The sequence below is a fragment of the Myiozetetes cayanensis genome, unplaced genomic scaffold (assembly GCF_022539395.1).
Source record: "Myiozetetes cayanensis isolate MyiCay16 unplaced genomic scaffold, myiCay2020 scf16, whole genome shotgun sequence".
NCBI classification, from domain to species: Eukaryota; Metazoa; Chordata; class Aves; order Passeriformes; family Tyrannidae; genus Myiozetetes; species Myiozetetes cayanensis.
In genome coordinates, this window is record NW_026087270.1 from 16,225,037 (window position 1) to 16,246,202 (window position 21,166).

At 47.4% G+C, this 21,166-nt stretch overlaps 2 protein-coding genes across 3 annotated transcripts in view; one reads left to right on the forward strand and one right to left on the reverse strand.

The window, feature by feature from the left end:
• Positions 1 to 1,190: 1,190 nt before the first annotated feature.
• PSME3IP1 (proteasome activator subunit 3 interacting protein 1) lies at positions 1,191 to 13,396 on the reverse strand. 2 transcript variants are annotated; one of them, XM_050311376.1, is made up of 7 exons: positions 13,328 to 13,396; positions 12,015 to 12,160; positions 11,795 to 11,893; positions 8,775 to 8,897; positions 5,045 to 5,177; positions 3,035 to 3,099; positions 1,191 to 1,943 (listed from the first exon to the last, which is right to left on the reverse strand). In XM_050311376.1, the coding sequence occupies exons 2-7, from the start codon at positions 12,142 to 12,144 to the stop codon at positions 1,726 to 1,728; spliced, it is 768 nt and encodes a 255-aa protein (XP_050167333.1). In that variant the 5' UTR covers positions 12,145 to 12,160; positions 13,328 to 13,396; the 3' UTR covers positions 1,191 to 1,725. The 2 variants fall into 2 exon arrangements, with proteins under 2 accessions (XP_050167333.1, XP_050167334.1); XM_050311377.1 differs by having other exon boundaries at positions 5,045 to 5,173; positions 8,771 to 8,897; positions 13,328 to 13,391.
• Positions 13,397 to 13,667: 271 nt separating this feature from the next.
• Positions 13,668 to 21,166, forward strand: part of RSPRY1 (ring finger and SPRY domain containing 1) — a 35,094-nt gene continuing 27,595 nt past the window's right edge. The window contains exon 1 of the mRNA XM_050311295.1: positions 13,668 to 13,780. The gene's annotated coding sequence lies outside the window, so the exon portion shown is untranslated. The remainder of the gene's footprint in view (positions 13,781 to 21,166) is intronic.

Below are 21,166 nucleotides of genomic sequence, written 5' to 3' on the forward strand. Positions count from 1 at the left end.
TCACACCTGCTGCCACTGGCTGGCAACTGCCACTATAAATTTCTGTCTAAACCAGCCATTTTAACTGCAGCTGTGCAAAATATCACTCAGGGAAATGGCCCCAGTGTGCTCACAGCTGGGCCAGGCTGCTCTGCCTCTCCAGTGAGATTGCTGATGTAGCTCAGTGCCAGGGAAGGGCACTGACAGCTCTCACACCATCTCCTCGAGGCTCCTGCAAATGTAACTTCCATCAAAAAACATGCATTTTTTGTGCACTTCTTCCATTTCACTCCAAAGCTCAGCATAATGAAAGTCAGCAAAAGCAAAGCATTAGGAGGGCTGCAAGGGATCTACCTATTTTCCACCTGAAAGTGCCATAATTACAGTAGCTAGGGAAGAGGTAGGATATACTCTGGAGCAAACACAGGAGGTGCCAGGAAAGCCAGAACAGGGTGGGGGGGAAAAAATAATCAGTGTGTTTGTAAGGATTTGATTGTAGAACAGGGCTGTGCAAACAGAAAGGGTATTTGGCTAAGGATAGCTTCATTGGGAGCATAACTCTCCCTGCTTTTCTTTGGGAAAGTTCAACACCCAAGCTAAGGCATGAATCCACTAAAGGCCTTCAGTTTTCACTGCTTTTAGCCCAGCTGCTCTCTCAGTGCACAGTACACAGAGCAGGACTGTGAGGGACTGTCACAAAGACTCTTCCACCCCTGAGCAGTCAAGCTGAGCTGTTCCAGCCCTGTGGCCTCCCATTAGCCCCATCTGCACAAACAGGAGAAAAGGATGGACCCTCATCCCCCCTTCCTGCTCATGCCTGGCTCCCATAACCATGTCCATGTGGGATTTCTTAAATTCAGTACAGCTACAAGGATGATGTTGTTCTCCAGCCTCTGCACAAAGAGGTTTGGCTGAGCTGGGGAATCCCACCTGCTCTGGAGAGTCACGTTCTTCAGGACACTGCTGCTGCAAAGCTGAATTCCTTGTCAAGTGGTGGTGCAGGAGCAACAGCCTTTGAGCAGAAAAGCCAATTGCAGCTCCTGTGAACTCACTGAGACCAACAGTCCTCCATCACCACCTCTGCATTTGTAGGAGGCCGCCTTGTACCTCTCCTGGGTGGAGGTTTGAGGAAAGGGCTGGTTGGGTAGAGCAGAAATTGCTTAATGGAACGAGAACAATTATGAATGGCACAAGCAGAGATAAAAAAAAAATGCATTCAGAATGTCTTTAATCATGTAACACTAAAACTTCTTTACAGTGTCATGGCAATCTACACTTCACCATCTGCTCAAATTTGGTTCTGCCCCCATTTCTCAAATGCAGAATAAAAATGACATTTTAAAACAGAACACATGGCTGTTTCTACAAGACTTCGCTGCTTCAAGTGAGTATTTTTGCTTGTTAGTCTTGTATAAACTTCTTAAATCAACATAATTCTTTCCGTAAGAATTGTAAAAGATAAAGCTCTCTCCTCCTTACCCTCAGACCTTTGTGACACGAGGTGTGCCTTCTGCTTTAGGATGGCAGCTTTTCCTCAAGGCTCAGTATGCACCCCAGAAATGGAAAGTTGGGAGAGTGTGTGTGTGGGGGAAAAGATATAATGAGTTATTTTAGGAGTATCTGAGTGTCTTAAGGTTTAGAGGTTAGCTAGAAAGATTATATTCGGGGCAGAGGGATGCCACGAGCACCCACCAGGGCTTTGGAAGATACTCTTTGCACTACATTATACACACGGAGGGGATTTTGTTATGGACCATCAAAGAAACTGTTGCCACGAAAGACGGAAGAGACAATCTTGCCAGTGGAATTAATGGTGCCCTCGCTGTCCGAGCTGGACTCGGAATCGCTGCTTCCCGAGTAGGCGCCCAGGCCTGGCAGGATCCCGATGCACACGGCTGCGGAGGGGCAGTGCACCGTGGAGCCTCCCACGGAGCTGCTCCCCAGGGGGACACAGGAGGGCTTTTCTGGAAGAGAGATTATCCCAGTCAAACACGGGGAGCGCCTTTCCATCAGCCAAGCGCGTCGCTCACCTGCTCGTGCCACGCAAGCAGCGGATGATTGCGGGGTTTAATTAAAGCATAAGGCAGCTTTATGCTGCAAGAAAGCCATTCTGACAGGAAGGACTTGCTACCTCAGGGGATTTTTCTTTTCTTTTTTTTTTTTCTCATCACTAGTTAAGTCCAGCTCTATGCTGGCATTACAGGTTTTTTATTCTAAAGCTGTCAGTTTGATGCTTGTCAAGTAGCAAACCCACTAAATAAGAATAAATAGCTCTGCTTTGTGTAACTGAGTTGTTTGGGTTTTTTTTTCAATGTAACAGCGTAGTTGAGGAAAAGTTTTATTCCATCGTTCTGCTAGTCAACATCTCCCATCTTCCATGGCTAATTAATTATTTCCACCGTTCTGAAAGTTTACGGAACAGAAGGAGATTCAGGAAGCGCCTTGGGTTGTCATTACACAATTGCAGCTCGCCCGATTTGTGTCAGAGTATCTTGACAGCAACTCAACTGCAGCCCTGACAGCTAAGGCTGAAACACAACTTCATTTTCCTTCTAGTTCCTCACAATTTCCTGAAACAAACTGACTTCAGGACGGACAGAAACACTTCATAGCATGAAAAGCTGAAGTGGATGTACACAAATACACCCAGTGCTGCTGTGGAGAGGAAGGGGATGATCAGCTCTCCACGTCTCCTGCCAGCAGAATAAGCAATAGGCTTGAAATGCACCCAAGGAGACTCCCATTAGGTATCAGGTAAAACTCTTTCAGATTAAAATCAGTTAAGCATTAGAATAAACTCCCTAAGGAGGGTGCACAGTCTATCTCTCTATCTGTGGAGACTTAAGAGTAGCTTAGACAAACATCTGTCAGGACTGGTTGAGGCAGGGAACCTGCAGCCCTATTTCCTGTGAAGGCTGCTGGCATCTCCAGTTACCATTTCTGCTGCTCTAGGAGAGTCTTTGCTGTCCTGCACAATGAAGGAACACAAAAGCAAACCCAGGTTTTACCCCAAGCTGGTTGCTGTTCGGTGACAGACACACAGCTTCCCACGTACCTTGATTCTTTTCATCATGATCAGTGTCTAATTTCAACCTCTTCACACTGTTACCACCATCTGAACTGTGGAAAAAAAATAAGAAAGTGTCTTGTTCCTCATAAGCAACCACTTAATTACTCTGAAGTAACTGATACATCTTTGCCAGAAATGCTACAGTGAATGGCAGCCTGATGACCATCACCACTCCTGACTGCCCTGAACTGGGGCTCCCTGGGGAACGTGTAGGATGCAAGGAAGTGTCAACACCTACACTGCTATCACCTGTTAACCTGGGAAACGGGAACACACACCTCTGGGAATCCAAATCAAACCTCCTGCACAGCAACCCAGAGCTGCCTATCCAGCGGGATGTACCCCACAGGAGACTGGGAATGACTGCCTGAGCTTCAGATACTCCCCACGACCACAGCCTCGCACATGGGGATGGTCACCACCCTTGCTGGTGCAACACCTGTGGCTTTCCCCTTCCCCCTCCTACAGAGCCTGTTCTAAAACATCTCAGAATCTTGCACCCAGTAAGAAGCCCAGCAGGTTCTGCAGCAATTCACACACAGATGCAGCCATCTAGAAAAGAGTCCTTTCGGGGTCCAAGGTGGTGTTGGGGGAAAGGAGCACGGCCTGGACTTCTGACTCTTCAGAGCTTCTCTAGCTGTGCCCTGTCACTGCTCAGATTCCATCACTGCATGTTCCCAATCCTAAGCCATCCACATAAACAAATGCTTCCCAGCTTCAGCTGTGATGAACTGATGAAGTATGAGCATTATTATGCATTAACTCTTTTCTGCCCCTCTCAGAACACGCAGCACAGACGAAAGGTTACTCCGTGCAAGGGGGCTTTTAATAGCAATGCATCTTTTACAGGAAACTGCAGAGCTCAGGGAGCAGATGTTGAGCTCACACCACACTTGCTTTGGGCCACTTCGCAATAGAAGATAAGATGGCAAAAATAGAAGACTGCAAAGCAAGCCTGCAATGGCACTGACATGTCAGTTAAGATGCTCTCTTCAAAGAGATGCCATCTGCAGATTTCAGAAGTGCCATTAAGCACATGCCAGCTCCTCTTCTACATCCTACTGGGTTAAGTACTAATAGTTACAAGACAAAAAGAACATTGTTGGCTGCTTGTTGTCAGTTCAGGGTTTTTCTTCTCTGCCTTCCGAAAACCCAAACTACCACCCAACCCCACAACACTTTAAGTGGTGGAAGTGCTTACTTCAGTTTTCAGACATGCAATTACTGCTGTACTGGGAGCTAAACATCACCCTACAAGATAAGCTTCTAAAATAATCTGGCATTCTCTGAGACGATCGGAACACACTGACTGAATCTGGAGATGTCAGTAATCATCTAAGTATTAGATGATTCATCTCTGGGAAATCAGTCTGGTCCCACATGCCTGGTTTCTCCATAACCTGTGGCACACCAGCAGCTGCATTTGTGGGCCAAGATGAAAGGAGCAAGCACATCACAAACCCAGCTGCCATCTCCCTGGGATGGAAAGGGTGGTGATGCATCAGTGCAAATCACTGAGGAGCAAGGGAAGTTTGCCTGCTGTCCTCAGGACCAAACTGGTACACAGTAACCTTGTCTGCCACATGCTGCCCCCAGCAGCAATTACAACCATCCATTTTAAGCACAGGTGAAATGGGCTGATCAATTATGCAAATCTGAATGACTTCACATGAGTCAGGTGACAATGACATCTACAAATAGAGATGTAAAACAGATTCCCTCTAGATCCCCCAAGCAGGATTGCCCAAGCACTCTAGGATGAAGAGTCTACCCACTTGCTTTACACACACTTCTCTATTTGAATCGCTTCATGTTTTTCCCCACAGTTTGTGAGAGCCTATAGAAACAAGGCTGGTCTTTTCTTATACCTTCCCCTTTTTTTTCCTTCAGGGCTAAGGTTTACACCTCACTCTCTGGAGGCAGTTTTGGCCTGCCTCCCTTTCCACTGCTAACTGGGTTCCGTTCCTCAGGAATTTATAGAGGTGTGAAACGAACCTTCTGTGTTTCACAGCTCCTGCCAACAGCTTTGCCTGAGAGAATTTGTTCTTGTTTTCCACTGACTTCACGGGCAATTTCTTCTCAGTTTCCTTCTTTGGGTCCATACTGACTCCCACTTTGGTGAGAGTGCTGTGAATTAAGGGTTAAGGATCAACTGGAAGGAACGGGGAGAACAGACACTTCCTCTCGGGTATATTTAGCCAGCTCTGCTGACAGCAGCGGCCCAAGTTCATTCACGTATTCCATCAAAATAAACTTATTTGGAATGACATTTAGCTGGCACCCTCAGCCAAATCAGAACAGACTTTCACCTTCTGGGGTCAGAGCTCCCTCAGGTATCAATACCAGCTCTCCCTGTGAAGACATCCAGGCAGCAGCCCAGGAGCTGCTGTTCTGAAGCCAGAAAGGTGCAGCCCATGACACCCAGCACCCACCAACATACCCATCGTGCTGCCTTCACCTAAAGGCCTTAGAAAAGCAAAAAGGTCAGGCTTGGACCAAAACAAACAAACCAAACAAACAGGCAATGCAGTGCTTCCCCTTCTACGGGGGTCAACACATTTGTGATTCATATTTGCTGCTCCAAACTCTAATCCTTATCAGAACAAGTAAGTAGCAATATGTGTGCTCCCTTCCACTCCCAAACCTTCCTTTTGCTGAGCCCAGCAGATTTCAGCCTACCAAGGCCAAACAGTTCCATTTTCAGCCTTGGCACTTATCAGTGCCTTTGCAGCTCCTCTCTCTGTAAGGACCACAAGGCTGTTCCTGCTGGTCTGAGCACCAACCCCAGGAGGAGGCAGACAGATTGATTAAGGGTGAATGAGGTCCAAGACTCACCCAAAAAACCTGCGACTGCACAGAAAAACTAAGTAGCTTAAAGCAGTGCTAGCAAGGTGGGATGCAGATGAAACCCATAATGAGGTGGAGAAGCTTAAGCAGGTTCTCAGACAGGATAAGGAGGAGCTGGGTCGATGTGTTATCAAGGCTGAAGAGAGGTCTGTCAAAGACCCTGCTTGTAGATGAGGTGCCATGGGAACCACAAGAGCTTCTGCAAAACTTACAAACTGCACACAGCAAAGGCAAATTAGCCTAATTTCAAAGCATGTTCATAAACTCACATCTAGCTTTCTAACAGTTTCTCTGACCACAGTTGCACAGCTGGAGTTTCACAGGTACCCCAGTCACTGCCGACAAACAATGGACAGTGAATTTCATGCTGATGGACTGTATATTTTGAAGCCACAGCTTTTTACCTCCACTGAACATCTGCAAATCAAACTCTTACACTTTGGCTTGCAGTGACACACTCAGTGTCCAATCACTTTACAGCCAGGAGCATTCAGATGCCATTCCTTATTAGATTTTCCCAAGGATACACCAGTAACCCAGACTGCTTCTTGCCCCAACCAAGCCTCCTCAGCCAAAACCACTGTTCAATTTTATTCATTTTTAAGATGGCACAGGAGTGCCATCCTGTGGCTGTCCAAAGCCATCTGAAAGCTCGTTGTGTTGAACAGTTTGATGTTGCAACACACGACTCCTTCCACCCACTGCAGTGTTCACCTCCCACACTCCGGTCCATCACCTCGTTGTGTTCCAAGGCCGCACTACAAAAGCCCAGCTGAGGAACCCAAAGGCTTCTTCTCTTTTAAAGGATATCAATTTACAGGCTTTTCACTTCCATCCAGGACGGCATTTCCCTGAAAAACTCCTTTAACTAGAAGGGCACAGCACATTTTTAGTAGATATTTTGTACATAACTGCTGCCATTAGCAAATGTAACACTATACCCAGCCAAGAAGTGTTCCCTCTCAGGAAGACAACATCAGAAATAAACCTCTCAATCTAAATATCAACTGCATTAAACAAGCTGTCCCACAGTAAAACCTGCTTCTTGGAAGGGGGACTGTTCCTACACATACATAGGTGTGAAGACCAGAGGATGTTGTTCTCCAACACGTCTTGGATCTGGCTTCAAAAAAAAAATCTGCAAATCTTTAATCACTGTCAGACCAGTGGGGTCTGGATAGGGGAAGGAGCAAACACACCTAGCAATTCATGCAGGAGGAAGTAAAATTCCTATCACATGCATGCATATGAATTTCTTATGCTTATGACTGCATTAAAATATTCCCAAGTACGGTTATCCTGAAGATATATGATTTCATGATTGCTCAACCTAAAAAAAGATTAAGCAAAAAGAAGGAAAAAAAAAAAACACCCAACCCTGTGCTTGAATATTTATGTAGGTTTCACCATGAAATTAATGCCTCTGGGTAGCTTAAGCTGTATGCTACACCAGGAAAAAGAGCAAATCATCAAACCCACTGGGTTGACAATCCCCCTGTGAGTTTGGAAGAGCACTTTAAGAGCACCTCTAGGTGCAGCACATTTCCCTAGTGCCCACTTTTCGTCACTGTGGCGATAAACCATCAGTAACAACCCGCAGATGCAAAAAAACCCCACCTTTTGCATTTTTAGAAGAAAGCCACCAAAAATTTGCAAGGCAGACAAATCATTCTGCAAGCTGAGACCGCTTGAAATATTATAAAAAATTGCATAAAGGAAACGGAATGGTCACCACGAGATGAGGTCCCATTATTAGGTCCAACAAACCAAGAAAATACTCCAAATCCATCAACCAGCTGCAGCCTGTTTCTGAACTAAAAAAAAAAAATTGCATCAGTATTGCTTTTTCCTGAGCTAATTTAGATGCTCTTCACGGTACTCACGCTCCAGGTTGTAAATCATTGACTAACACAAGGTAAGGCTGATCTTTGTAGCATCAGTACTAACCAGTTTTATGTGCTGAGTGGTTTTGGTCACCTCCTTGTGTCCACAAACTCTTTCATTTGTACTAAAGCATCCTTGAGAACTTGTGCTCTGTTTACTGATGACTTAACAGCAGTGGAGACAAAGGAACCATCAGGTTCTGCACAGGTTCAGTAAACCTCAAAACAGCAACATTTCACTTAGCACAGAAATCCTCAGATCATCCCAACCTCCCTTGACTGGCACTAATTAGAGAGAAAAAACATCCTGTATTATTTTCTAGCACATCTTCAAGAAAATTTGGCATTTAACAGCAAAGCCAAGCTGTCCCGCTCTCAGTACTGCCTACAAGTGTGGATTACCCAAAGGAGCCGAGTCTCCATGGGCACTGACTTCCCAGAAGAAAGTCAGTGCATTGGCACAGATGTATTTAATTTCTCATCCTGCAGACATCAGCAAGGGAAAAAAAGTATCTAATGCTTCAAGAAAAGAAACAAGAAAGAGCAATTCAAACATCATTTCAAACAGGTATGTTAAAACCAGGCAATATGCAGGTAAAAAAAAATTAAAAGAGAGTATTTATGTTTTAGTAAGAAGACAAAAGCAGAAGATTAGAAGTAATAGGATTGTCTTCCTTCGTGTTGTCTTTGTCTTTTTAGTGGTGGTATTTCATGTACTCAATAATAGACAAAAAAACAACCGACAACCAAACCCCAAAACAATGCAGAGTGAAGAAGGAAAGAAAAGTACCAGAGATGTGTGAGAGCTGAAGGAGGGAATATCAAACATTACAGTGGTTTATCAAAGTTACAATGAAAACATTCAACTCTGAAAGTCCGTCATTGTACACTGTCTGTAAAGCAGTTTTATAAAAACAATGTCAGTGACAGGACAAAACCACAGCCCTCTCTTCCCCTCCTCTAGGTCACCACCAGCCTCTTTAATGCAAAGGATATTCTGTACTCGTTAAGTTCCTTCAGCTCCTCTTCCCTTCGCTGCTTTTCCAGCAGCTCCTGCTGCCGAGAAACCTCGTCGAGGAAATGCGTCTCGTCTTCATCTAAGCCTCTCACCATATTTTCTGAATAAAGAAAAGAATGCATATTGATAAGCTAAAACCACTTAGGAAGCAGACAATTATTGTGTGTGACTTCATCACCAGCTTAGAACATTTCCCAGTGAGTGCAAACAGCCCTGTAAATGCATAAGTGTCCACGTCTCACGTGCAACATTCCCAGCGATGCCAAGGTGGGACAGTTTGGAACACAGGGAGCAGAGTCCTGGGTGAGTGAGTGAGTGAGTGAATTGGGTACTCCAGCTGTGCCAAGAGAAGGGGACAAAGCCAACTCCATGAGCTCTCTGCTGGATTCTGTAATTAAAGGAGTAAAAATACTTCCCAGTTAATCATCCTGGATGCCAGCAAGGCGAAAAAAACTCTCACACCCCCAAGCACACGAACAGTTTGAACACAAACAACACTACTGCCACAGAGACAAGCCAAACAATCCACAGGGAGCCGGGAAATGTTGGACTTGCCGATATAATTAAGGAAAATGGACCAAGTTTTCAGACAGGTAGCCTTTCTGCAGTTCTGAAACACCATTTGGAACAGCTTACCCAAAACAAGGAATCAACACAATAAGCAGTGATTTGGTTTCAGACACTGAGTTTAAGCCTGTCTCCTCAGGATCTGTTCTTACACCAGCCAATAACTGGAAGAAATCACCTCACTTCTCCCCATAAATTTTGCTTCAAAATAGGAAGCACATTTTCTTAAAGCACACAATCAGTTAACTAATTGATATTAACATCTGTTTAAAGAAATAATTTTTAAAAAGTAGAAGCAAGACAACTCCTAAATCCCAAACACAAATAAATTCTTTCTAAACAGGCTACCCTACTTTAAGGAAAGTACAGGCTGGTGCAGCCTTGATCAAATCTCTTGATCAAATTATTCAGTTAAAAAGATAATAAAAAACATTTTTTAGAAAAAACCAAGTCTTGCTGTTTGTAGTGATCCTCAGAAAATCTTAGCCCAAACATCACCTTTAGTCTTCATTAAAGCTTAATTCTGTGGGAGGATTTTTAGGCTTTTACATGAGGTCACCATATTTTTTTTTCACCCACACAGTCAAGCCCTATTTGTTTTAATGGCAAACTGAGAAACCCATTTACACTGATAATTGGCAAGCTTCTGCCTCTGACAGAAAAGCTTTAGAAATCAATTATTATTTGAGATTACTTTTATAAAGGCTGATCCCTACTCCTTCCAACTCCTGCAGGGCTCATTCATGAATCTTTGAACAGTAACTTGTAGCACTCGCTGCTACTGCTGAGAGCCCCTTCAGAGAGCAAAAGTCAGTGAAACTCAGGGCACTTTTTGAAGCAAATGACATGAATTAATTTAATTTTCTGCTAACTAAGAGGAGGGCTGCTACCTGTTCCAGGATTTGGTTTACTGAAGCAAAGGGAAGATGCTGCAGATCTAACACAACTGGGCAAGGGAAGTTATTACTTTAGAATTAGAAGCCCTTCCCATCCAGGCTGACAGCAGGCAGCTTTTGGGTGGCTCCTGGGGCAAGAACTGCTTAGTCACATCACCAGAGGTGACTGGGGTCAAGAGTTGACTGAAGTAAACTGGAAACTCTCCAGCTGGAAAGAATCCTGTAGGTCCAGTTGAGACTCTAATGCATTAATTATAGAGATAACGACATTACCTGCACTTGCTGCTTTTCACCACCAAAAATAAGTGGAACCCAAGAGACCAAAAATAACTTTCACTTGTCCTTATTTTGGTTACCATAATTGTGCAGAAAGAAAATTTTTGAAGTTCCATTTTGAGAGAACACCAGGATCACTTTCTCATTTAAAATGCTCTACCAGTCTACCAGAATTACTTTGCTTTGAAAAGGAAGACGTTCTTGCAATGCTGAACAGCCAAGCAGAAAGAACTGCTCTTCTGTAAACCAGTTTTTATCTACATGAAAGTTTTAGGGTAAGTTTGTGTGGCAATGCAAACACAATTCTTCAGCATGAGAGGTTTCTCCTCCCAAGTTCCCATCATCAGATCTGACTGATAAGGACGACAGTGAACTAAACTTGTTTTCTACTCCTCAAAAATTCCCACGGACAGGAAAAAAAATACTTATGAACATTTTTAAGGCAAATTCAAGCACTTTAAAAGACAAATCTTATCACAAGCATCAGCTGCAAACAAGGAATGGCAACCAGGGTAATCAGTGATGTTCTCAACAGCATCTGCAGGGGCAGCTTCCAACAGAACCCAAAAGCCAATAGCTCCCTTTTTTTCTCAAAAAGATTGACTAATAATTTTCTAGTTCTCATTATCATCTTTGCACCCAGCAGCACATACACAGATGATACAATGCAAAGGATTTTTCTATAAAATCAGAAAGTCAAACATCAGTAGAAATTAGGTTCCCGTTTCATCAGAACAGTTAAACATCTACTTTTTGAAGAATCAACACCTGAAAGTTTACTTCTTCCAAATAATAATAATAATCTTAAGTCTCAAATAATTTTTGAGTCAAATAATTACAGCTTGGAAATGTAACAGCTGCTCTAACAGGATTTCTTTTAGTGACTGAAGCAGAATGGTCTTGTGCTAAAACACAAGTTCAGGAGTCACAAAACCACTTTACACTTTCATGATTCTCCATGGATCACAGTCAGATTTTTATTTTTGTGGGGTTTTTTTATTTAATGCAGAATACAAGCCTAGCATTCCACACTTTACAGGAATGCAGCTTCCTAACTGCAAATAAATTGAGTTTTGCACGTGTGCAAGTGCTGCCTCGGTGCCCAGAGCAGCACATTCCTTCTAAAATCCAAGATTTTGATAACTCTTCTGAAGCCTCTGCTTCCCTCCCAGAGAGGCAGACAGGATGCAGGGATTTGCCCCTCTCTTGTGTGCAGCTGTTGCATTCAGCACTTTCACAGTTTGCTGCTGGTGCTTACTGAATTTGAACTGCTCCTCAAACTCCTGCTGCTTCTTTTCCCTCTGCTCCTGGAGCCTCTCATACAGCGAGCGTGGGTCGTAGGCCTCCTCTGGGCACTCTGCAGGGAACAAACCACACGTCAGGAACACCAGAACCCTCTGAAATTACAGAACACCAGCCACTGCCTTGCATTTCTGCTTTCCACCAAGGTGAAATACTCTCAAAGCCTGTCCCCGTACCTTTTGGATCCTCGGGTTTCCGGACCTTTTCCCATTCCTCTTGTCTCCTCTTCCGTCGCTCCTCGAGCTCCGACTCGGACACGAACCTCTTGTTGATCACCAGGTCAGCAGTGCCATCTCCCCCATCCATTGTGGAATAGTCTACCCTAAAATCACAACGGGAAAGATATCAGGGGGCTGATTACACTTTCCAGTGATTGAAACATCACTGAATATCCTGAAAAACAGCCCCTGCTGCCCTTATTCCTCGTTCATCTCAAGCTGTCCGTTTGGAGAGGAGACAAAAGGTTCCAATCAACGGTGACAGAAAGTCATAAAAACAGACTGAAGGAGAGGGATTCTTCAAGGGCACAGCATCCTCTGGGGACTAAAGCCTTCAGCAGCAAACCATCCCGCCTTCTGGATCAGCCAGGTCACTCAGAGAACGTACTTTAAGACGCACAAAGTGGATTAAGGTTTAATTATGACCTGACACTACAACCCTGAAAACTCATGTCTGATTCAGCAAATAACAACTTCACTGACAACCACATCCTGGGGCACAAAAATGTGTGTGTGTGGGGAAATAAACACCAAGCAGCATCCCAGTGAAGTTCAATTGCAGTTATAAAGTTTGCTAATCTTGCTGTTTCCTTTTCCCTCTCTGGTCTGAAACAAACGCACACAAGATCCCCCAGACCTGACAGAACCCATGTGCTTGGCAACTTTCCCCAGTTTATCTCTGGTATTGCCTGGTGACTGTATTCTAGGGCTGTGTGGTCACTGCAAACGACACAAGTTTATGTCACAGCTGTAAACTGCAGCTGTTGATAATACCAGACGGCAACACCCCCAGGAGCAAAAAAAACCAAAAAACCCAAATCTCGCAGCCCTTGCCATCACCCAGGCTGGGACAGACCTGGAGCAGCGACCTTGCCTTGGGTACCAACGTGCAGCTTCTAATATATCGAACAGCAAAGATTACTTTACCTACCCCTTCAATCGCCTCCGCGCCCCCGCAGCACATCAAACCACGAACCCAGAGCCGACGGGGATGAGTCGCCCCCACCAGCCCCAACCCGCTCCCCGTGGTACCCGCGAAGCTCGGCGCGGGGAACTGGGCGCGGGGGACCCTCCCGGGGCCGCTCCGAGCCCTCCCCTCGCCCCCTCCCCACAGCCCCTCGCCCCGGCCCGCCGCGCTCGCAGGGCCCGGGCCCGGCCCTGCCCGCCCCTGCACCCGCAGTGCCCCGCCTCCCGCACGCGGCCGCTCTCCCCGTCCCCGCCCGGTCCCCGCGGGCCGAGCCCGCCCCGTCCCCGCCGCCCCCGGCACGTACCGGGCCCCTCAGAGCGAGCGGCTCGGCCGGGCCCCCCGCGCCGCCATCCGCCCCGCTCCCCGGGCCGCGCGCCCTGCCCTTCCGCCCGCCGCGCCAACCGCGCGCGCGCTTCCCGGCCGGCCCCGCCCCACGCGGCAGCCAATCCGCGCCGCCCTCACGGCGGGGGCGGCGCCGGGCGGCGCGCGTCAGCGCGGCCCCGCGCCGCCATTGGGCGAGGCGCAGGTGGCGGGGCGGGGCCCGGGGGCGGGAGGGGCGGGTCGCCCGGGAGACGGCGGAGGGGCGTGGCCGATGTGTGGGGCGTGGCCCGCGGCGCGGGGCGGGGCCGCGCCGTGAGGAGTCGCCTCCATCTTTCGGCACAAAGGAGCGGCGGCGCCGCCGGGCCGGCCCGGGGGGCGCGGGGCTCGGGCGAGGGGCGCGGTGGCTCCGCGGCGCTCCCGGCGGCACCGCGGGCAGGTGAGGCGGAGCGGGAGGGGCGGTGGGGCGCAGCGCGCTGAGGGGAAGCGGCAGCGCCGGGCGGGCAGGGCGCGGGGTGGCCCCGCTGGCGGCCCCGGTGCCGCCGCGGGTTGGTGATGAGGGGCGAGGGAGGGCACCGTGCTCGCCCCACCCCGCACTCCGCTCTCCCCGGGGGTCCCCGGGGTTGGTCCCGGGTGGGGTGAGGGCCGGGCCAGCGCAGCCCCCGGCCCGGGGCGGCGGCCCGGGGGTCCCTGCGGTGCTGCTGGTGGGTGCCGGTGTCCCCCGTACCCTCGCTGGGGTCACCGGTTCTCCCCCGGGCGGGGCAGCCAGCGGGGACAGGCGGGGGGCTCTCCTGCCTGGGCTCTCCCGGAGGCCCCGGGGCTGGGCAGAGCTGGAGTTGGGAGCCCGCTGAAGAAAGCGGGAAGGGCTGAACGAAGCCGGGGTTTGGAGGGCTGCGGAACCCGGGGCCGGGAGGGGCTGGAACTCCCTAAGGGCGCCTCCTCGGGTGCCGGGAGAGCTCCCGGGGGCTCGTATGACTTGCAAAACAGGGACTTGGCTCTACGGCAGTTCTGGTGTGCGATGGGCACCGCCATGGGACCAGAGAGCCACGGGCTCGACCTGCTGCTCGGGGAGCTCCTGGCAGGGTTTTGTGGAGCCCTCGGGTATCGCTGTGTTAATGTGACAGGTCAGAATGGTGGAAAGGGTTCATCGCTCTCAGTGTGAGAATGTTTCTGCAGAGCAGGTCTTCTGTCTTTACAGAGGAGATGGGGAGGTGTGGAGTGAGCCACCAAATGCGCTCCTTTACCTGGACCTTTTGTCTGGGCATTCTTGGGCGGTAGATTTGGCCGAGGCACCTTTGCCACCGGTGGTGACACCAGGGCTCTGCTCTCGCAGTTCAGTGCTTATAAAGCAGGTCTTTTCACCGCTTGTGTGATGCCCATAACGAACATGAGCTTCTCTTTTAAGGCCTTTGATTCTGTCCCTCTGATCACTGTTTCTGTCTTGCATATCTTCATTTACCCCTTTTTCTTAGAGACTACTGTTTCTTCTCCTCTGTTATGTAGCAATAAGTACAGTGTCCCTTCTGGGCAGAGCCTTAATGTACGTCCTGAGAATGGCTGTAGTCATATTTTTCATTTTCTGTTTCGTTATTGCAAAATCTCTTCCCCAGCCCAGAGTTCATTTTGGTGCTCACCCTGCATTTATCAGCTTTTCTCACACAGTGGAACTTTGGTCCGTGTAAAAGCACAGACATAAGAGCTGCCTTTTCTCTCCTAAATTTATTCAGCCTTGTAGATACTGCTCAGTTTTTTGAATGCTGGTGTGTTTGATGGGTTTTTTTTTCCTTTTATCTCTGTGTCAGTGTTTGTTTTCTTCAATATAAGAAGGGTTTTTTTTAGCACTAGCTTTGCCTCAGGTCTTCAGCTTTTCTGTCCTGTATCTTGCAGTAAATGCATGTATTATTTCTCCCTATTGCAATTCTTGCTGTTTTCCAGTTAAACTGCACAAATATTTAAAAAACAGTGGATGTTCTCATCACCTATGAGCCATCTGAAATATTCCTTTGCATCTTGTGTCCCCTGCTGCTCCTGTGTTTGACCATGGAGTTCCGGAAGACTCATAACTTGCCATGTTATTTTAAGATTCTCTGATGCTGCTCAATGTGGGTTTTGTTTTGCATTTACCCAAATGCACAGAATTGATCTGTTCTCTGATCTAAATTGGGCCCATTCTTCTGTGAGCGCTTTCGCCTGTGCCTTTGTTCTCTGCCGAGGTCCACTCAGCAAAAGAGATCCTTTCTCCTCCTGGCACCCGTTCCTCTGTCCCTTCCTTTAGGACATCACTGTTAGTGCTTTGTGCCCCCATCTCTGCTATTTGTTCCCATTTCTTGTTGTGCTTGCACAGGCTGTATTTCTCCTGGGGTGTTCTCTTTCTGCTGGGTGAAGCACAACTGTAGCTTCACCATTGCTCCTCATGTCCCCTTCTCATCCAGACACTCTGATGAGGTTCCTGCTCACAGAAAGTTTTCAGCACCTGCTGTCCATCACCTGTGTGGGAAGCTCCTCCAGGGTATTTTGGGGCTGTGTCTTGCTTTCTGCACTACTCTTGACACAGCCCTTGCTGATTGTTTATTAGCTTAGCCTTGGTTATTTACCCACTCCTGGATTGCTGATAGACCTAATTCACCTGGTCCACACACCTCGCTTATCTTCAGCTGTGATACCGCTGTGTGCTTGTGGGCAGGTGGGGCTCTTGGTTTCCTTGAGGTCTTTAACTTTCCTTTTCATTTACTTTCATCCTCCTACATGTAGAGTTTGACTCATGGTAGCCACTCTTGTATCCTACTCTCTGGCCTCACTCAGTGGCTCCCTTATTCTCACTCTTACCTTGTTTTGTGCTTTTCTTAATGCTCTTTTTTTTTTTGTTGTTTTTTTTCCTCTTAGAGGGATGTGATGGTTCCCTGCACAACCCTGCAGTGCTCTCCCTTGGTACCTTCCCAGTGTTTTCACATAGAAGGTTTTGGCTCTCAGCACGTTTCATGTGCTGTGAGCCTTAATGGGCAGGCTGAAATAGATCACTTAGAATTTTGGTTCCCTCCTGTAAAGTAAGACATCTCTCATATTCTGCCTGTCAGGTGGAATCAAAGTCTATTTTTCCTCAGGCTTTTTGCTTGCCTGTTAAAATTAAGGAACAAGGGGAAGACACTTAGTAGCATAAACAGCAAGTTCATGGTAAAGACAGCGATTTGTGGAAGGCTTGCTGGGCTGTAACTCTTTAGGCTTCTTCCATCAATTTTCTTATCATATCATTATCTCCCCCAGGTGACTGTGTTCTGTGTTTGGAAACATCTCCTGTTGGTCACTTACCTGTGTGGTGGGATCCTCACAAAGTGGAGGAAGGCTCATCATATGCACTGTTTGGTTTCCCTCTTGATGCAGAGGCAGCAAAATAAAATGCTGTCCCCTCGTAGGAAATCGAGGGCAAGCTCATGTCATGACACTTGTCCTGTTCTGCTCCATTATCAACGTGTTGTGTCAGCATTTTGAACTGGTTTTTTTGTGTTTTCTTCCTATGAATGTATTCCTTGCTTTAAAGCAGTGCAGGCAGAGGTGCCGTGCTGGGATTCCTTGTCTTTCAAGCGCCTCATTAGAATCATGTCGTGTCACTTTGCGGTTTGTGTTTCCCCGTGTCCTGACGGTGCATTTTGTTTTCCTGGTTTCTATGCGGGGGACTGGGAAGTTGGCGCTGCAGGGCAGTGGCTGTGCCAGCACGATCTTTTATTTCCTCTTCTATTCTTCATTGTGTCACTGAGGTCTAATAAAAGTCAGATTTTTCACGCATGACTCAGAAGGTTGTGCGACTGACCGGTGCGTCACGGTCTCTCCTCAGCAGTGCTTGTAATCACCTGCCCTTCATCTCCCACCGCTGTGGTCAAACTGGTGCTTTAGCAGCACAACTTTGCCGTGGGAACTCCCTTTCTCAGGCTCTTCTTTGCTGTAGGAAATGCTTCCCTTTAGCTGTGTCTGAATGTCTTGGTGTTTTGCTGGACATGAGAAGGAGGATGAGAGAGTGGAGGACATTTCGAGCTGAAGTGCTGGCGTGGCTTTTTGGATTTCCAGCTCCAGGGCATGTGCACAGACTGATACTGTTTACAGCTTGAACCACAGGTTAGAGGGCAGCCAGTGAACTGGGTGCCAGGAGGCTGCACCATTCTCATGTGTCTTATACCTAGGTGGACATGCTAGAAAGTGATACTGAAAAAAGAAAACCCAGCAACCTGCTGATGCTCTTTTCTGTTTTTCTGAAGGCAAAGCTGTCTGGTGGCGTGGAGACTGTTTAGAATTGTTCCCTGCTCTTAAAAACGTTCACCTAACGGTGAAAGAAGAATGGGGTGTGTGTGTTTGCACTCAAACTCTGGTCAGTGTATCAGTTTTGGAGTGAAAGATTGAAAAAAAAACCTGAACAGATGAGTTGTTCTCTCTTTAAAGCCTCACCTCGTGGTGGCTCTAAATGAGCTCTAACGTGGCCTCATCACGTTAGTGGTGTCTAAATGTAATTATCAAAACAATTCAATTAAATTCGCCTGAAATTCCTCAGGAAGTTGTTTAGGAGAAGCCCCCGGAGACAGCAAGTTCATGTTCCTGGTGTTACTACAGGTTTTCGAAAGCTTTTAGAATTGTTTTTGAGCTTTCTGCTTTTTTTAAAACTAAAATGCTACACACTCTTGTTTAAATCGTTTTTAATCTGTCCTGCAGAACACACACACACTCATCTTCCTCCCACTTCCCAACCCACCTGCGCTTGTCCGAGCAGTCAGGCCCCTTCCCCGTCTTGGCCACAGGAGTGTTGACCAACTTCCTCTGAGCTTCCTTGTGCTGAGGGAGGCTTTAAAGCATTACTAAGAGAACACCACAGCTCAGTGGTTGCAGCAGGATGCCTGTGAGACCTGGCTGAAGCACTTGTGTGACACGTGGCTGGCTAATCCACGTGGGGATCTCTCCTGCAGCCTGCTTTCCTGGCAGGCTTGCAGCAGGGCAGGGAGAAAAAAGGTCCTCAAGGTAGAACCTGAAGAGATAAATGGGGAAGAAATGAAGCTGAGGGGTTTTTGTTGTTGTTTTAAATAGGTGAGAACAGGGGGTTCCAGTGATCTGCCCAGAGCTGCCTGTCAGGGTCTGTAGACTTGAGCTGTGGGAGCCCCAGACAGATCTGGAATCACCCTTCCCGTGAGTGCTTCTGAGCAGGTTTGCTAACCTAGTGACCTACATGCTGTACTGGACTCAGATGACAGTCTCTGTCACTGTATCCACTCCCAGGAGCAAAGAGAATCAGAGGAATGTCTTCTGCTCTGCCAGCACAGTCTGGCAAAGACCTACCAGCCTTCTGCAGTGGCCAAGGAAGCCACAGAGGAACCTCTCTCTTCTGGCCACTGAGAGATCAGGCCATCCTCTGATGCTGCTTGAATTATCAAGAAATGGAACTTTCTTCAGGCTGTTTCCTGCTGCTGTTGGTCTTCCACGTTTGAGGTGATAGCCAGTGTCATAAAGGCATGAATTTGGCAGGGATGAGAACAGGAGGGTCTGGACATTGTCTGCTCTGTGCTCTGCTCTCTGAAGCAGTTGTCAGACAGCTGACAATGCAGGTTTCCAGCTGAGGCACCACTGAATTTTTCAGCAATGTTACCAAAATTTTACGCTGAAAACAGCTTTGGATGTGTGAATTTTATGCATTCTTAATAGCTTAGTGATGCAGTCTAACTGGGCTTAGTTCCGTGGCCTACAGCAGAAGGCTGTTCTGCCTTTACAGAGTAGTCCTGTACCCAAATTTCTGCTGAACAAGAGGTCCAGCTCTGCCTTAAAAGAAACAAAAGCACTGAGATGAGTTTACAGACAAGAAACAGCCCAGCTCTGGGTTACCACCACTCTGGCTCAGTGACGGTGGAGCTGGTGGTTTGCTGACAAGAATCTGTCCCTGCTTCCAGCGGTCCCTCCTTGTAGCGCCTTCCTTGAGCTCACAGTGTGATGACTCTGATGTTTCTATGCTAGTCCCAGGCAGGACCACAGTGTGACTGTTTGAGCTGTTCAGTCTCTGGAGTTGCCCCTCAAAATGCTTTTGTGGTTTATATTTTGCTGAAGTACAAGGTGCCTTAATTACCCATTGTTGTAGTTTACAAGGAGTTGACCTCAACGTGATTGAAGAGAACTCTTTCCAATGAAAGAGTTGCTGGATAGTAACATAGGTAAAACCTCATCCTTTCTGAAATGTTATTAAATTTACTAGATAAAACTTTAAAAAAATGCCTTTTTGTGTGTGTGTGTGTAGTTTCTTTGCAATTCTACTCCTCTGCTTGGTATCCAAAGAGACACTTTCCTCCCAGTGTTGTCTGTTCTGGAATTTCGTGTGTGGGTTTTTTTGGGAGAGTTTTTGTGTGTGTGTGTGTTTTGGTTTTGTTTTAATTTTGAATCCTGATGTCACGAATGCTTTTGTCAGAGTTGCACGTTGATAACGTCTGTAACTTCCTGCGCAGCAAGGAAGATTAACTTGAATTAACTGACAGATTTATTTATAAGCCTCCAAATGAATGTCTGCGCCAAAACTTAATGTGGTATAGCTAATCAATTTTATTTCGTGTGCTTTTATCCCTGCAGTCTGTAGGATTAGTGTTCCTTGCCATCTGCAGGGCGTTATCCTTATCTTCCTGCCACTTCTGAAGCAGAGCTTTATACTCTGCTCCTTGGGCAACTGCTGAGCTTGTTCAGCTCTGCCTGGCCACGTCACCCCGCTGGAGGCAGCCCTTGTTCAACCTCACCGAGCTGTCAGATGCCACTCTCTGTTCAGATGACTGTTATCTCAGGAGTGTTTTCATCTGCCTCAAAGCGTAACTTCGGCTCTGTCCCTGATAAGGAGTTTAATGATCTGTCTGTGGTTTGGGGAGATGGGAACCAGGAAGCGCAGATCGATCCCGGTGCTGGGTTAGACTTAAAGCAAAGCTGAGCTTTTCTGGAGGCCTCAGTACAAAGGACAGTTCCACCTGAGGGATCGTGAGATGACAAATTGTGACCTCTGAGATGGGGAAGGTGGTAAATGCTTCAGTCTCTCTTTCAGAAGGAGCTGTAGCAGAACAGTCTGATGCCTGGCATGCCCTGAGCACTGGTGTCTCTGTGTCCAGGGGGAAGGGAAAATGTGTGCAGGGCAGGAATCTCCACCAGGCCTACACTTAAGCTCTAGTTTTAAGTGAGAAGTGAACTTCACTTTTAAATCCACGTTGCAACTTTAGTGTTTGAAAAACCAGCTTTAAGGGAAGTGAAAAGACAAAGTAGCACAATGTGCAAGTGACAATAAAATCAGACTTTCACAGTGAGTCTACAGCAAAAGAAACTACTGTGGTGGTAGGCAGTGTCTGCTCCTTCTTTCTCCTTTGACTGTTATCACATCAAGTCGAACAAGAGATCAGACCCCTCAACTGCTCCCTGTTTGGAGAGCTGAACTGCCTAGAGGAGGCAGGTCACCTAGAGAAGCGGGGTTAAAGCCTGATTGTTTGCCTAAACCTTGCCCAACCCTGGGGGCTTTCACAGACAAGCACTTGGGAAGAAGAGGGAGAGCTTTGAGACGTGCTTGGTGTGTGAAAGCCGCGGGCTCAAGGTCAGTCAGCTCTCAGGTCAAGGCGCTCTCGCTGCAGCAAAACCACTGTGGCAATGGCTTTGTGACTCACTGCATGCCAGTAAATGCTGCTTCCCAGCCAGTTTTGACACCAGCCTTAAACCCTCCAGGTTATTTTTAAAGAAAGCAGAGTTTGAATTAGAGGGGTTTGCCTGAGATTGCACAACGTGATGGTTGGTTACCAAGTGCAAAAGAACCAGCACAGCATTTACTGGCTCCTCCTGAAAC